We start from the raw sequence: 18,071 nt of genomic DNA on the forward strand, positions 1-18,071 counted from the left end.
AAGGAATTGCCCAGCTAGACCAGTCAGCTTCCCATTCCTTGCACGGGGATTTTGATCAGTTAACATTTCAGTGGCCAAAGGCTCAAAGACCTGTTGACAAATGTTTTTTCCTGCATCGCCCTTGCCCAGGGAGTGGTGCCTGCCCTGCTCACTAACGGTTTTTAACTTTTTACTGAGCCGAAGATCATAACTTTCCCCCCAAGGGTGGTTGTGTACCCTCCCCTCTTCCAGCTTCCCTTCCCCCATTAGATCTGGCTTTTCACCCTGTGCCCGCCATCAAGGAATCAAACTGAGCCCCAGTTATGTGCTAAGCATTTATTCTGCCAGAAGGGGCTCTAGTCCAGTGACTACAGACTTTTCCAGACTACTGTACCCCTTCCAGGAGTCTGATTTGTCTTGCATATCCCAAGTTTCACCTCACTTAAAAACTACTTGCTTACAAAATCAGACATAAAAATACAAAAGTGTCACAGCTCACTATTACTGAAAAATTGCTGACGTTCTCATTTTTACCGTATAATTATAAATCAATTGGAATATAAATAGTGTACTTACATTTCAGTGTACCGTAGATAGAGCAGTACAAAATTTTAGTGTTGTACTGACTTTACTAGTGCTTTTTATGTAGCCTGTTGTAAAACTCGGCAAATATTTAGATGAGTTGATGTGCCCCTGGATGACCTCTGCGTGTCCTCAGGGGTACACATAACCCTAGCTGAGAACTACTGCTCTGCTCAAACCCTTGCTCTCATTCACAGCCTCTCTGGCAACCAAGACCCTGGAATGTGCTTTCTTCCGACTAGGACAGGGGTGGCCAACCTGGGGCTCCGGAGCCACAAGCGGCTCTTCAGAGGTTAATGTGCGGCTCCTTGTCTAGGCACCGACTCCGGGGCTGGAGCTACAGGCGCCAACTTTCCAATGTGCCCGGGGGGGGGGTGCTCACTGCCTGGCTCTGCCGCAGGACCTGCCCCCACTCCACCCCTTCCCGCCCCCTCCCCTGAGCCTGCCGTGCCCTCGCTCCTCCCCCTCCCCAGCCTCCTGCATGCCACGAAACAGCTGATCGGGAGGTGCAGGGATGGATGGGGAGGCGCTGATCGATGGGGCTGCCCGTGGGCAGGAGGCGCCGGGAGCCGGGGGAGTGGGGGAGCTGATGGGGGGCTGCTGACGTATTACTGTGGCTCTTTGGCAATGGACATGGGTCAATTCTCGCTTCTTCTCAGGCCCAGGCTGGCGACCCCTGGACTAGGACATGGGACTAGGGCAACAGAACGTAGTGAGAAGAGCGTGGAATGGATTTTGTTCACACCAGAGCTGCTGCTTGTGAGTGATGCTGTCATGGGCAGTGAAAGTCGTGAGATTTGTCACCGACGCCGTGACACTTCCTTCCTCGCTAGGGAAACCAAAACGTCCCTAAATCTAGTGACACAGTCGCTACGCCGGCAACACCCGGGCACCATCCCTCTTCTCCCTACATCAGCAGGTTGACCCAAAGCATCACAAGGTGTCTGCCAACAGGCGGCGCCTCACCACCCCTGCCACTCTCCCACTGCCAGTTCCCCCACCTGCACTACAACTCCCGGCATGCAAAGTCCCCCTGAACTACAGCTCCCGGCATGCAACGCTCCAGCGAGGCAGTGGGTCGCCGCCGGCCGCCCATCTCGTCACTCCTAGCGCGCCGGCCTACGTGTCCCAAGATGCAGTGCGGGCCGGCACGGGCTGCTTCGCAGGGAGCCGGCGCTCGCTGGCCGTGACGACACACAAGCGCCGAGCGTGGTGACGGTAGTTGGGGGAAGGGAGGGGAAGGAAGGGGAGGGGGAGGGGCGGTGTTTACTCGGCAGCCGTGTGAGGGGGGGCGGCGCGGGAGGCTGCGGGCCGGAGGCCTAGTGAGCAGGTGCGGGGCGCTGAGGCCGAGCGGGACCATGGCCGCCTGTAACACCTGCGCTGCTGCCGCCGCGCGGCTGCTCGGCTCCTCACTGCCTTCCGCGCACAGAGGTAATGACCCCGCCCGCCTGCGAGCCCCCACTGCCCGGGGTCCTCTAGAGAGACGGGGCCGGGTACTCCCTCCCCGGAGACCGGCCCCCGGGGCGTACCCTGCTCCCCCGCTCCCCGGAGACCGAGCCCTGAATGCCAACTCCCGCCGAGCCCCCCTCTGCAAGGTCCGGGCCGAGAGCCCCCCCCCGCCCCGTGGGACTGAGTCCGCTGGGGGGGGCATCAGCGTCGTCCGGACCGCGCCCCAGTGAGCGCCCCCCGCGCTGGGGCTCCCGCTCCTCCCCGAGCCCTGGCCTGGATCCTCCCGCGGAGACGGGGGCGAACACCCCCTCCCCGTGTCTCTGCGGGGTTGAGCCCCGGCCGCACCCCCCAGGTCCCCGCTGCCGGCGCTGCACCGCCCCCAGCACCCAGCCCCAGCCCTGCGCTCGGCGGGGGGCTGCTCTCACGCGTCTGCCCTGCCTGTGCCTCGCCCCGCTGCATCCTCTGTCACACCAAGGACTAAGCCGCTGTTCAGTATTTTCCAAACGACGGGGTGATCGCCCCCCAGATAAGGAGTGTCGGTGGAGGGAGGCCCAAAGGAAGCGGGGTGCCCTGCGTTAGCCACAGTGATCGCTCTCTAGCCTGGGCTTCGTGACTCTACATTCCCGGTGTCCATAATCTAGTTACGAACGGGAGGTATCGCAAGCTCAATGGTGGGGCTGGAGTCGGGTCTGAAATGAGGGATCTAACTTGGTTTTTGTTTCTTTGTATAGCTCCAGTCGATGGCTCTTGTAAAGAGGGTAGTTTGGAGAAAGGGGGTGGGGGGAGTAGGAAGCATACCTGTCATTGAACTATAGAGTACCAAACATGCTTATAGCAAGAGTTCAAGCATTGAAACATGTTTGTAGGATAGCTCACTTGAAATGGATTTGTCGTAGAACCAATGTACAATTGGCAAGAGATATTAAATCTCCATCTAGCTGGCTTTGTTGTGGGTCAGTGCAGAAGCAGTGTTGGGGATACTCCTATTAATTCCTGTCTAGGCTTTACTGAAAGAAATCACCTCCCTCAAGTCACTATGTGCAATGTATTTCTGGTTCTTACAGCCAGTGGCATTCTAACCAGACTTCTGTGGTGTTCAACCTTTGTAGGGTCCTTAGTCAAGCAATAGTTTACTCTTTCACTTCTTCTTTCTTTTTTTTTTTTAAGTCCAAAAGGCCACTTGGTTAGTTCAGGCCTAAATGTATATTGAGTGGCTAGAAGAAAGGTTTACAAAACTAGTATTAAGAGAAAATGCAAATGGGTTTTAGGATTTAAAATATTTAATTACTAATGAGAATGGAACATCATGTTGATGAATAAACTTGTGACTGACTGGCAAGTACCTTCAAGTTTATTTTCATAGTTTAAACTAGAAATGCAAGAATTAAGGAACATAAATGTTAATAGTGTAAGGTGGTGATAGTATCACAGGTAAGGATTTTTAAACCTGCCAGTGCCTGTTTAATGCATGTGTAGTGGGCACAGCGTTTTGTCAACCTCAGTAACAATAGCTTAATGTGGTAGTTCAACAAGGGCTAATCATTACATTGCGGTGAACCATTTAGCCGATTCCATATCTGCCAGTCCAGCATGACCTACACTGGGAGGTTCAAATCAATACTTTCAACTGTGAACTCTCTACCTTACACGAACCCTCTAAAAGCAAATAAAGTTTAAAAGGTAAAAAGTTCTTGTCAGTATCTGAATCAAGTATTTTCTATAAACAGCATATCCAGTGTTTTTCTTTATTCAAAATACATAATGTAAATTGAATCTATAAAGAGAAATGAAAAACTAGAAATTTCAGAGTAACAAAAAATGATTTTTGAGTCCAATTTCCTGTAATAGTTGTAGAGGAGACGATTCACATTTTGCCATATAATAATGCCTGCAACTCTTATCCAGTATCCTAGGTGCTTGTGGTTGGCACCTGTTGCAGTCACTGATGGATCTAACCCTGCAAATGGTAGAAAATTCAAGGATGGTCTGGTGGTTAGGGTGCTAGTTTGGGACTTGAGTTCAATCTCCTGCTCCATTTAGAGACTCCACGTGTGACTTTTGTGTCTGTGTTTCAGTTCCTCATCTTTAAAATGGGATAACATAATTTTCCTACATTACTAGGATACTGAGGATAAATACATTAAAAGATTGTGAGGCACTCGGATACCATGGAATAGTACGAAGAACTGAGATAGTGGTATTGCACATTATATAGCTGCTGTCAAACATAGCAATCGCTTGAGTAAAAGATTTTATTTTTCATGCAGTACACATAAGGATTTAGCAAAACATACTCTACTGTGTGTCAACAAGCTTTTCAGTTTTGAATTGATTATTTTTAACTAATCACAAGTTTCTTCAAAATAAATTTTTGCTATAAAGGTGAAATAGAGGCGGGGGAAGGTTGAATTGTTCAGGTTTTGACTAAAATGTGGAGTGGAAATAAACCAGGTATTTGACTGGAATGTGGAATATTCTTGGAAAATTGCACTTTATGATTACTTACATTTTATGGAAATGGGTGCAGTAAATTTCTTCCTATTTTACTCTTTAGGTACATGTACAATAAACTTTCTCCAAAATAACCAATTTTGAAATTTGCGAGATGGTTCTGTATCATGAAAAGCCTTCTTCCTATCTAACCAACTCATACTGGTGATACCTAACTTTTCCTTCTGAACCTATTTACACCCTCCTAAACCCAGCCTGGGTAAAAAGATAATTCTTGCAGGGTGCCCTGAAATGCTCTGCCAACAACTTTCTCCCAACCTTTCCAGACTGCTGTACCCCTTTCTGTGTGTAGTATATAGAGCAGTATAAACGAGTCATTGTCTGTATGAAATTTTAGTTTGTTCTGACTTTGCTAGTGCTTTTTATGTAGCCTGTTGTAAAACTAGGCAAATATCTAGATGAGTTGCTGTACCCCATGGAAGACCTCTGCATCCCCCCGGGGTATGCATACCCCTGGGTGAGAACCACTGAACTAGAATGTGTTGACTGCCATGGTATCATAGCTAATACCACACAGTAAATAGTATCACAACCCAGCAGAATCTTTTTAGATTGATTGTCATGGTATTTAAAGTAATGCTTGTCAAGGTTTGAATAGCAAAACATTTAACTGTTAGTGTTACCACTTAAACAGTGCTTTTCAACTTCAGAGTGTTGTAAAAATATTTTACTGAAAGGACACCAACTTCAAATTCTGTATCTACTGTTTTTTTCAAGTAATCCGTAACGCAGAGGTGGGCAAGCTACGGACTGCATCCGGCCCATGGGACCGTCCTGCCCAGCCCCTGAGCTTCTGGCCTAGGAAGCTGGCCCCCGGCCCCTCCCCCGCTGTCTCCCTCCCCCGCAGCTACGCCGCCGCGTGCTCATGCAGGGCAGTGTGGCAGTATGTCTGTCTCCAGCCGCAGGGGATCCCGGGGGGCAGTCAGGGAGCAGGGGGTGGTTGGATAGGGCAGAGGTTCTGAGAGGTGTCAGAGGATGGGGAACGGGGGGGGTTGGATAGGCATGGGAGTTCCAGCGGGCTGTTGGGGTGGGGGGTGTGGATGGGGTCAGGGGAATCAGGTGACGGAGCAGGGGGGGTTGGATGGGTCAGGGATTCTGAGGGGAGCAGTCAGGGGGCAGAAAGTGGGAGGGGGCGGATAGGGGGCGGGGGCCAGGCTGTTTGGGGAGGCACAGCCTTCCCTACCTGGCCCTCCATACGGTTTTGGAATCCAGTGTGGCCCTTGGGCCAAAAAGTTTGCCCATCCGTGCCCTAACATTACAGTAACTGAAAGAGAAATCTTTTTTTGTTTTCAGTTTACTTTGTGCATTTGACAGCAGTTTGTGTATAGTTAGTTTCATGATTTCCCTTAGCTTCACAAAAAGAAAAGGAACCCTTAGATTCAGTTTGCTCTCTTATTGCAGCAGGCAAGAGACATCTTCAATTGGTTGGGACTAAGGGTCAAGTACAAACACAGCTATTTTTTTAAATATATATTTTGAGTTGATAGTGTCCCTTTTAAACATATATCTTAATTACCTTAATTTATGGTAGTGTTTTGCTAGTAAACTGTTTTTTTAAAAAATCCGCAAATCTGATTTGATTCAATATCACTGGTTGTGACTTTGCAGTAGCAGATGTTGGCAGGGGCTTTTTCTTTGACCATATGTATGTCTGTGTATAATACTCTTCCTTATTGTCGTCTGTCCTTGTATTAAAGTAATAAGGTGTCATTTTCAAAAACCCTCCTCTCTCTCAAAGGACACCAAGAATTTAAGCTGAAAGTCATAAGAATGTTGTTTATTAAATCATTTAAAATATATTCTCATAATGAAATGTGTGCATTAAGGGAATAAAGTGTAATGTTGAGGGGAATTGATAGCCAGTGAAAAATTCTGAGGGTCAAATATTGGAACAAAATTACATGTCTGTCTTTGAACTTATTTTAACAAAATCCTGATAAATTAAAACGATAGACTTAGATTTATGATAAACTGTCTTAGAAATGACTGGAAATCATTTTCTGTTTCATTGCAAACCAACTCCACTCATCCTATCATCCATATTCTCTTCATTTGTGTGTCCCTGCTTGAGAAGGTTCTGCTGAGATGATAAACTTTCAGTGGATGAGATTTCTTCCCAGGGTTCAATCCTCCTCCACTTACCCCAGTCCAAAGTTAGCTGGAATAAAAAAATAGGAGCTGATGCTATACTGCTATATCATTATTGTTAAGTAGCATTTTCCTGTAGGTCGGCCCTTAGAATTCCCCTCACATTGTTTACTAGTTATGTGTAGTAGCTCCCTAACATGAAATCTAGATCTCAAATGTATCATTGCTACTTGAATTTTGTACCATTTCTTGTATTTTAATCTATGTAAAAGCTTCTAAAACTGTAGGAATAGTGTAGGTGGGCTCATAACCACCCACATGTGGAGTATTTCTCCCAGGCTATTGCAAGACTACCAACAGTTTGGGTAGCCTAATGGATGAGTTTTTTTCATGTTGGAAATAAATCATTTAAAACAGTCAAAGTTAAAAATAGAGTATTTAATTTAAAATTTGTACCCACTGTTTATAGAAGATAGCCATGCTGCCAAACATAATAGCCCCCCTACATTTCCCCCTTAAGAATTTGTTTCTTCAAATCTGACCTTCTGAAAATTCCTGGAAACTGACTTTTGGAAATGTTTACAAGTAAGTGTCAAGGATTCTGATTCTGCCAAATGAAGACCAGTGTACTACGCTGCTAAGACACTTACATGGTACATTTCATATGATTAGGAGACGTTTCAAAGGTCATTTCATTATTATCTCTGCAGTTACCTCATTTCATAATACATGTTAAAGGTTGATCTTTTTTTCATCCTGATTGCGCTTTTCTGTAACTGTCACTAGCATAATATAACCTCAATTACCTAAATGTTGCTGGGGACCTGAAATAATTTTGGATTAGCAAGAAAATCTTTGATATGACAGATATTGAGGTGGGGACATGATGCTATCTTGGGTAACTGACGTTTGGACATTGAGAGCTGAACTGTAGTACTGTTTGCTAACTAACCACTATTGATAATTTGGCCATGTCCGCGCTACAGGCTTCTGACGGCCTGGCTATGGTGGTCAGAGGCATGAGGAGGTCTGATCCCTGACAGACCTAACTGTGCCAACTAAAATCCTTAGTGTAAAACCTGCAAAACTGTGCTTCTGTTATACGTTGAATAGGTTATTTTTATGGAGTGGGGTTTTTTTGGGGTTGAGGGGTGAGGAACTAGAATAAGCTAAATCAGCAAAAGTGCAGTTTTGCCAGTATAAGCTGTGTCTGTAGGAGGAGTGTTTTGCTGGTATAAGAAACTGGTATATCTATAACAGCAAAGCGTTCCTAGTGTAGACATGGCCTTGATTAATCACTATACAGTTTAATCAAAATCAGGCCTGGCACATTGGCACTTCAGATGTCTTCTGAGAAATGGTAAAATACTAGCTAGAGTGGTAACTATATCTTATTCTCTCTTACGCCATAAAGCAAACTAATAATAGATAACGTGGCGCATTTTCCCTATTTTATGCAAAGAGTTTGTTTGAATTGTGGGGAGCAAGATGTGTGTCCCACAGACTTACAGGATTTGTTTCATTTCCAGGTATTACTTGTGGTCGTACTTGTCTCGCTGTTTTAGGAAGAATTGGGACTTTTGAAACTCGGTCTCTAAGAAGGATTCCTTTTAGAAGTTTTTCAGAAACACCAGCATACTTTGCTTCAAAAGATGGCACGAGCAAGGATGGTTCTGGCGATGGCAATAAGGTAGTCTGCATACACTACCTATTGCTTAAAGGGATCTCTTAACCACACTCCTTTCTGAAATTTTTACCTACTGTTACAAGTTACCCTTCAGATTACTGTAACTGAAAAGATTAGAGGAAAAATATTTTCATTGTATGGTTTGTGCCCTTGACAGTACACAAATACTTTTATTGTCACTTTCTCCCAATTGTTTGGGTCTTTCAAACAGCAAAAAGTGTGATAAATATTTTGAAAATATTGTGAAATATGGTTATAAAATCACAAACATTTGCAGGAACTCACATAGAAGTGGTATCTGAAAGTCTTTTAACACTTTTTTAAAAACTGACTACATCTTAGTTTGGTTTCTTTAAACCAAACATATTATGGTTTTCTAATTACTTCTGTAATATGTTGCCATGGAACTAAGAAAGAGTGCTTTGTGGAAAAGACTCATTTTAGTCTTATATGTTTAATTGCTATTCTTCTTATGAACTTACTTATAATCTTTGTTTTACCCTGTTCTTTGTCTTGTACCTGCAATTAATAATCATACACCTGAAGAATCTGCTTACCTGATGGGTTGTTCCTTAGTCAGCAAGTAGGATTTTGGAAAGTGTATGGGGTACTTCAATAACTTTTCCTTACACTGATATTTCGTGGAATGTAAAGGACTAGCCATGGGGCATGGACAGATGTGTTAATTTTTCAGAGGCTTCTGTGTGTGAATATAATTATTTTTAAAGTCAGTCTATAGCTGTTATGATTACAGAGAAAACCTTCAAAATGTAAAGAGGGCGTAACCAATGTAGTGTTGTCTATATAAGTTTGCAGAGACCCTGAAACAATAGTTTTGAGATGTGGACAGCCCCATCTTTCAGTGAGTGCTAATTAAGATATTTCAAGTGTCAGCATTGTTAGCTATTTCCTTGCTAATCAAAGAATGTTAAAAAAAAAAAAAGGGGGGGGGGGAGAGAGAGATAGAGAAGATATTTCTATTATTTCCCAAAATGTGGGATGTGCCTTAATTTAGAAGTTGAGATGGATAGGCCTTTAATAACGTGTCGTGGGACTGCAGGAGGGCACAACTAGTTTAATTTTACCAAATTGGGGCTCAGCTTTCAAAAGTTTGGGAACTGATGCCTTAGTGGTTAGAATCTAAATTTTCAAAAGGGACTTGTGATTTTGGATGCCTTAATTTCTGAGTACTCATTTTGAGACACCTTGAAAGGGCCTGTTTTTGAGAGGATGGGTGGCCAGTACGTTCTGAAAAACCAGGTGTCTCAAATGTATTTCAGGTTGAGCATCCAAAATCACTAGTCACTTCTTCTGTCTCTTGTGACATGGTGCTTCTTCTGGCTTGTTGACAGGAAAATGTTAGCCTGTTTTTAAGCATAAAATTTTAAACTCTCTTACTGTAGCTGTTTGAAGTCTTTTTTCAAATACTGAAAATAGAGTTTTAGCTGCCGATTTTTTAACTTTTTTCATTATATACTGTGGTATGTATAATGAAACAAATCTGAAATTCATTGTCTGGAACTAACAATTGAAATATTATTTTATTGTTTCTCATTAGAAATCTGTCAGTGAGGGAGGCAGTAAAAAGTCCAGTTCTGGAAGCTCGGGGAAAGGAGGAAACCAGCTGCGGTGCCCAAAGTGTGGAGACCTGTGCACACATGTAGAGACCTTTGTGTGTAAGTGTTAACAAAGGATTATTGTGTTCTGATTTATATGGGTGATTCTCCATTTCTATAAAACATTGACATTATTGCCAAACTAAAATTTTAACCATTCTGTTCCGATAGCTAAGTTTTATTTTGAATACTGAGAATTTCAGATACTTATGCCATGCATATAAATATCCAGCTATGATGGTGTTAATCCAGAATAATGTCACTGACACTGTAAATCAGGAGGAACTGCATGAGTATAATCAGGAGCAGAATTCGGTCAACAGTATGCAGAGCAATATTGTGAACAATGTAAGCTTATTTTACCTATTACATTTTGTATCTTAGTGGAAGAAGTGTTCATGTAGACAATATTACTTCAGCTCCTAACTGGCTTTCTAATGAGCATGTGCATGATTTTTTGCTTATTTACCATTAAAACCTTTTTCTTAAGCAATAGGAAGAGTAGTATGAATTGCTGATCCACTAAGAGAATCACCACATTTTAGAATATATTAGAAGAAATATATGTTTTGGACCTTGTAGGCCAGAATAAGAGCCATAGTGTGTTCAGAAGAGTAGTTGAGTTCACAGTGAATGGGGAAAAAAAATCTTCTAACATCAAATGCCAGACCACCACTGAAGATCAACCTTATTTTTGAAGTGCAGCCTTTGCCTTCCCTGGACACTTGGTATACTGTACAGCAAGAATTTTAATACATTAAGTTTAAAATATTTAGAATTAACTCTTTTGAACAGAAGATTAAAGAGGTTGTAGCACACCAGAGATGTTGAATGGAGGAGCAATGGGGAGAGGAATTAAAAGTAGTCATACTTAAAAGCACTTTGGACAGATAAGCTGAGGCAGTAGTGTAGAGCAGCATGAATCCCATGCCTTAGGGTCTACTGGAGTGAAGCACAAACTCTTGCTTACCTAGCAAGTGACAGAGGTCTCTAAAAATTGGGTTGTCAGAGCACAAATATTCATCAGCTGCTTTTGACAAGACTTAAGGATGAAGGTCTCATGAATAGCCAGGTCCGTGCTGTTAAGGGTTAAAAACAAGGTCAATTTAAAGTCCCTGTATAGAGTGCAGGGTAGGTGTAATATCACAGATACCTAAACTAAAAAACAGATTTCTGATGCTTTGTTCTGAACAAACTGTAAACAGATAAGCCTTGATAGGAAGGTACTGCAGTTATCCAACTTTATGGTCCCAAGGACATGTCTTGGTGTTGCAAGATAGTCCCAAGATAGATAAAGGATCAGTGTGAAAGAGGGACTGATTTTCAGAAGTGTTAAGCTCCCGCAGCGTCTCTTGTTTTCAGTTAAAAAGGTATATGCTCAGAATTTCTGCAAATTCGGCCCTAATTGCACAGCTGGAATAAACACTTCAGACCCTGTTCACCATATGGGACTTTCCACAGAAAGGGTGTAGTTGAAAGTGAGGAAAAGATTCTTAATCTGACTCACCATCTTCTAAAGACACCCAGTTGTAAACAAAGACATCAGGAAACTGAGTCTCAAAATTACTATCTCCACCTAGCTTACCACCAACGCCAGGGCTGATGATGGGGTTGTTTCTGTGCATCCAGCTGGAAACATCATCCAAGAACTGCTTCAGAGCAGAGATCAAACTTGTTGGGTCCATGGACAACAGAGAGACATACTTTAACCTGTGTTTAGAAGTGATCTTACCATGAAGCTCATACTCTTATGGTGTAGGAGATAAGCTTGCCTGATGAGATATTTTCAATTTAAAAAGAAGACCAGAGCCAGACTGGAACCTAACCAGGATATCATGGGGCACATAAGACTAAAAACCAATTACCTTTCCTTATCTGGAGAATTGAGGCTGATGGAAGTTTGAGAGAACTCAAGCATCAAGATACAGTGAGAGGATGGCCTCTTTTGGGCAGTTGGATGTTCCTAATTTCTCATCCCTCTTGAGATACTGGGATTTAAAGAGTCTTTTTAGACAATGCAGCATTGCAACAAGTAAGAGTGGAACCAACTCTTTTCTTTTGTTTAGGGCTTGTTAGAGAAACAGAATGGAGGGAGAGCTGTCATTGGATTCCTAGTAACTATGATCTTTAAGAAAATCAGTTGTAGTTGCTATAATTTGTCAGATATTCCTTTAAGGCTTACATAAAAATTTCTTCCTGAATCCATTGGACTCCTTACATCTTTTTCCAGTTCTCTTTCAAGCTGTTAATTTGAGTACATTTTTTTCCTAACTCAGTCTGTTTTTGTTTTACTCTACTTATTTTCTTTTCTGGGTTTATTTGCACTATAGAATGCAGAATAGCTGTAGGGAAGCAAGCTGTGTTCTCGTCCTCCTTAAATTGTCAAAATTCCCATCCAAGTTCCATTCCCATTCCATTAATGGGTGGTTGTATTCTATGAAACAGACTGTAACTTCATTTTCAGCTAAGCCTGTAATGCCACTACTTTAAAAAGACAAAACAAACCTGTTGTTTTGACTTGTAAATCTTCAGTGTTTTAATTATGTATTTACTGACTAAGGAAAACACATTTATCCAGTATGTGCCCCACACACTTAAAAAATTAAACATCAAATTAACTCTGTACTCATCTTGAGATGATTAACAGAATGCTAAAATGGAATTGAGTCAAATAGCTTCTTTATAAATGAATCAAGTTGCAAAGAGCCATTGAGTGGTGGAGTGACAGCTTGACATTCCAGTGCAGCTTGTTTGTAATGTGCTTCTTCATCACATTGCTGCAAACCTTGCACAATAGTTTTGTGATTCTCTGCTATTCCAACACACTCATCTTCTTGGGCTCTTTGGAGGGATCTTGGTGGTTTTTACCCATTTGTTCAACGCTCCTTGTACCTAGCATTAGGTGTCAGGCTGTGTGGAGGGAAATCCTGTGATCAGTGCTTCCCTCAGTGAGATGAAAATTCATGCCTGAGAGGTGAAGTCAAAACCACCTGTACCTTTCGAGCCCGAGTACTCTTAAAAACAGGCATTGTCATCCCCTCGCTCTGCCAGGATGAACTCCCTGCCCTTTGCATACTCCAGAGCAGGGTTTTCTTGTCATGTTGAAACCTGTTAGGAAATTAGTGGATTTCCTGCCCCTTTTTCCTTGACATCATGCTCTCTTAGAGCAATTGCAGTGTAGTAACTATCTCCACCCCAGAGTGTAGATTCAAGCTTTTTAAATAATACTATTGCATGATATGTGCAAAAACTTGATGCAATGCTCTGCTGTGGTGTGACATGGCTTGCACCTTACCACTATAAATACTGACTTGTAGTGTGCACAGCCTTCAGCATGCCATGGGAGCCAAGTCAACAGCCAAGCTTAACGTCCTTTTCACTACCTGTTGTTGTATCTAAACGTTTGCAGACCTCATCATGCCAGTGAAGTTATTTGAAACTGGAACTATTGCATAGACATTTGTGTGTACTTATTAATATAACGTTATTGCTGGCTCTGGAGATCTGCAGAGCTTCTTATACCTCCTCTGTCCTGAGGAAATTGCTAAAAAGTGTGACCTTCTGTGAAGCTGGTGATGTAAAATGTTCTGCCAATTGCCATTGACCTTATCGTTTTAGAGTCTAAAATAAGTGAAGTTTACATTTACAGCGTCTGTGAGGCATCACGACAGTGTTCAGCAGCCCAAAAAAACAAACCAAAAAAACAGCCTCCCACGGTTTTCTAGTAGTTCTGGTTCCTTCCTATTTGAAAATGACCATTGCTGTGGAAACTAAGTGATCTTATTTTCCTTTGTCACAGCTGTGGGAGGGAGCATGAACTCGTGTTCGAGCATGAAACTCCTAGTCAGAAGATCTTGGTGCTAATCTCAGCTCTGTCACTGACTTGCTCTGACCTCAGAGAAAATCACCATTGTGCCACATTTTTCCCTATCTGTAACATGGGGGAAATAGTTACCTCAGAGGGGCATTGGGAGGTTTAATGTTTGTAAAGCACTTTGAGATCTTCCAATGAAAGCTGCTGTAAAAGTGCAAAATATAATGCCTCTCCTTTATTTTCCTTTTGTTCCCATGCTTAAGAGAGTGAGTATGCATCCGATGAAGTGAGCTGTAGCTCACGAAAGCTTATGCTCAAATAAATTGGTTAGTCTCTAAGGTGCCACAAGTCCTCCTTTTCTTTTTGCGAACACAGACTAACACGGCTGTTACTCTGAAACCTATATTCATGTTCATTCTGTGGTGCTAATGTTGAGTGCTAGCATTATGTGAGGGAGGAGAATGCTCCCATGGTACTTGTAGTCAATAAGGATGTCCGGGATGTTCTGAGCTTGTGCAAGTGCACACACTCTTCCTGTGATACTGGCAATCGATAGTACTATCATAGGAGGGTAGCTTGCAAGCGAGTGACCTTTGCTCTTCTTCACTTGCCCCCTCCCTCCTATGATATCAGCGGTTCATATTGTTATCCCTGGAGTGTTCCATCTCCTCTGTTCACTTTGCTTAAAGGAATAGGATTAAGAGGAATGAGGTTTCCACAGTGCAGCAGCACTTCGATAATCTGTTAAAATGAACAGTTTTGTATATTTTTTTAATAAAAATCTAATTTTATTTTTGCAGCTACAGAATTTTGAATCGTATGTATCTTTTCTGTTGGATGAGTTTCTCCTAACATCTGCTCTATGGGAAGCATGAGCACGATGTCAAAAATGTTTTGGTTCTTATCATAGGTCGACAATAAAATTACCCAGAATTTGGCTGTGTAATCTGTTTTCTAGAGACTTTTTAAAAGTTCAGAAGATTGTTATAGAGTTCTTCACCTGGTCATTTTAATAAGGAGTAGTTATTTGTCTAAGTAGGTCATACTGCACCTATTTGGCACACTTAAGAGGACATTCAAGTGCTGGAGCAGGAATTGACACTTATGTTGGATTATGGTTCTGTTCTTTGAAATAATCTAGAACAGATGCCATTTTCTTTGCTTTTCTGAAACAGACAATAGCTTTAATAGTGCAAGTCCACAAGTTATTATAAAGTATTTCTGAATCTGATTTTTTGTCTTCCTTTGAAGTCTGAGTTGCTGCTGTCCTAAAAATTGATTCCCAAAGGCAGCAAAATGTTCTTAAGAAAATCTATTATTTGTTCTTGAGGTTTTTATTATGACTTCTCAAAAAAAAAATATCTAGAACACTATTAGTTAATTTTTTAAGTGATAACCAAATGTTGCTCACTGGAGAGCGGAAGTCATATGTATTATACTTCACATTTTCCTATAGTCTAAATGTGTTAATTGAAAAATTGTCACTACTGAGTTAGTATATTTGGATTGAAGCCATTCAGTATACTGCCATACTACATTAAAAGAAACTGAAATACTAATTAGATATAAATTGTTCAAAATTGATTAGACATTCGTTGACACAAAGCAGAGTTTTGTATAGTCTGTGGTCTTATGGGAAATTTCCAGACCCCAATGTCCACCTTTCGCGATAGCCTGATTAATTCCATGCAGGGGAGCACACATGAAGGGGGCACTGTTACTTTTTCAGCTTGTGGGCCAGGCCCAGTAGTTGTTACCTCTCTCTGTGTATTGTGGATTCAGTTGTGCTAGTCTGTTCAGAGCCAAATTACGTGCCTTCCCCTGTGCATACAGGATTACAGAGCTCCCTGTGTTTTTTATGCTCCCTCCACATATCTCAAGTAGCATGAAAGGGGTTGCCACACTTGGGTGAATTTCATCTTTTGAATACAGTTGTTACTGAGCAGAGCACCAAACTGGAAATAGCGACCTGCCTTCTTTTCCTAGGTCTGTCACTGTCTGATCTTGGACAAATTGCTTTGCCTCTCTGTATGAATATCACCATCTGTTAAATGCTTTGTAAAGCTTTTGAGGTGAACAGATGAAAAGTGCTGTGTAAATGCAGAGTATTTACTAATATTGTCTCTAGATTTGATGTTATCCCAACTTAAAATATACTTGGAGGCAGAGGAGGGAATTAACAGAATGTCCCACTGTATTTTCCACCAAATGCATCCGATGAGGTGAGCTGTAGCTCAGGAAAGTTTATGCTCAAATAAATTTGTTAGTCTCGAAGGTGCCACAAGTACTCCTTTTCTTTTTGCGAATACAGACTAACACAGCTGCTACTCTGAAATTTATTACAGGTGTTTATGTTCTGTGTAGCATGAAAGTAGAAAGTTGAATGAATGTCTAAACAGTCTCTTACCACTTTGTTTTACTTTTTTTTATAGCTTCCACCCGTTTTGTGAAGTGTGAAAAATGTCACCATTTTTTTGTTGTGCTGTCAGAGGCAGACTCAAAGAAGAGCATCATTAAAGAGCCTGAATCAGCAGCAGAAGCTGTGAAATTGGCATTCCAACAAAAGCCACCTCCTCCACCGAAAAAAGTATGGTTCTTAATTTCACTGCAGTTTGCTTATCTGCATTATAGCATATTTGAATGTTAAACTTTGATACAGATTTTTAAAATTAAAATGTTCAATTGGGACATAAATCCAAGAAATGATAAATTAGTTCTCCCAGATTTAAAGATTTTCTGCTTGTATTCTATAGGACATAGTGAAGTATTTTATTGAAGGAAAAATTTGTTAGTTTCATAATCTTTGGTTGTATTTATGTATTGGATAGTTAATACTTAGTTCCATGACCTTTATTAGTTTATATCACAGACCATGAAACAAAATTTAAAAATCAAATCTGTTTAGGTCAGTTAGTATAGCCTCCATTTATGGGCCATGCACATTGTGCTCCAAAAGCCTTGGAGTTCAGCTCCTTTTATGCATTAGAATTTCAGAATTTGATGTCTCTTAAACTCAGGTTTTGTTCAGTTTTAGATATCTGTCTTCTGTGTTAATTTTGTACCTCTGGCACCCTGTAATGCTTTGATGGTGCATGGGTGGCTTAGAAATATAATTATTTTTATTTATTTATTAAGTTAATTTTATTTTTTAGATTTACAACTACCTCGACAAGTATGTTGTTGGTCAGTGTTTTGCCAAGAAGGTGCTTTCAGTTGCTGTGTACAATCATTACAAAAGAATATACAACAATATCCCAGCTAATCTGAGACAGCAAGCAGAAGTTGAAAAGCAGACTTCTTTAACACCAAGAGGTTTGTAGAATGTTTCATATTTTTCTGATAAAGTATATTGTCTCTGTGGACTTTTTTCCTGTACTCATGCAATATTGCCATATATGGTGCTATAATAAATGCAAGCAGTTATTGTACATGTAAAACTTGGGATGAATTCAGTGGCATGTGATACCTGCATGAAGAATATATTATTGGCTCCTTAAATGATTTTGTTGGATATATAGACATAAATGCTAGATAAAAGCAAACATTTTCAAAAACTAGATGACTAAGTAGTCCCAAATAGGGAGCTCTTAGATCTGACAAATAAAAGCTAACATGGGGATTTCTTGTTTGTAAGACGTTGATTACACCATGAAATGTATTCAGAAGAGGGCAAGAGGTGGAGCAAATATATATATATATTTTTATATTACTGTTTTCATCCTCTCTCTCTTAGAATTAGAAATAAGAAGACGGGAGGATGAGTACAGATTTACAAGTAAGTGAACTCTCCTCATGTCCTCCTCTGCAATATTTACTCTTGAAATTAACATCCGAACAGTAGTTTAGTGGTGGCTTGGTTGAAATTATGGGCCAAATCCTGCTTACTTTTATTCAGACAAGTAGTCCATTGACTTCAAAGAGCATTTGTGACTGAGGCGGACAGGATTTGACCTTGTATATAATTCTACATGGAAGGCAGGTAAAGTGTTAACCCACAAGTTTCTAAATAAGTATTTGTACCAAGAATTAACCTTGATTAAAAAGAGTGAAAGTTTAGACTTATTTACTCAGTCTGAGATATTGGCAGTATATTTTCCTTGAATTTCTATCTGATGCCAAATGTCTAAGGCAAAGGGAAATGTGAATCACTGCCTAGTAGGTAATGCCTCATGCCAACTTTTGTATAGTATTAATCCTTCAATGCTATGTTAATATATTTGCTACAACATAGTTGTACTCTGAAAAGTAACTGTCAAAATGGCATTGTGCTGTTCCATGTTTGTCTCATTGACACCTGGTCACATTTGCTCGGCTCACAAGTTAAAGTATTTTTTCTAACTGCAAG

General features: G+C 41.4%; 1 protein-coding gene across 2 annotated transcripts in view; it reads left to right on the top strand.

The window, feature by feature from the left end:
- The first annotated feature begins 1,831 nt into the window (after positions 1-1,831).
- The window catches only part of CLPX (caseinolytic mitochondrial matrix peptidase chaperone subunit X), a 33,971-nt gene continuing 17,731 nt past the window's right edge, over positions 1,832-18,071 (top strand). Inside the window, exons 1-6 of one of the 2 annotated variants that reach the window (XM_084642194.1) lie at positions 1,832-1,992; positions 8,139-8,299; positions 9,855-9,972; positions 16,159-16,313; positions 16,879-17,038; positions 17,460-17,501. In XM_084642194.1, the coding sequence (XP_084498320.1) occupies positions 1,920-1,992; positions 8,139-8,299; positions 9,855-9,972; positions 16,159-16,313; positions 16,879-17,038; positions 17,460-17,501 (709 nt within the window). In that variant the 5' untranslated portion in view covers positions 1,832-1,919. The remainder of the gene's footprint in view (positions 1,993-8,138; positions 8,300-9,854; positions 9,973-16,158; positions 16,314-16,878; positions 17,039-17,459; positions 17,502-18,071) is intronic. The other variant, XM_084642195.1, reaches the window with a different exon arrangement.

The sequence above is a fragment of the Lepidochelys olivacea genome (assembly GCF_965140295.1).
Source record: "Lepidochelys olivacea isolate rLepOli2 genome assembly, chromosome: 10".
Taxonomy (NCBI): domain Eukaryota; kingdom Metazoa; phylum Chordata; order Testudines; family Cheloniidae; genus Lepidochelys; species Lepidochelys olivacea.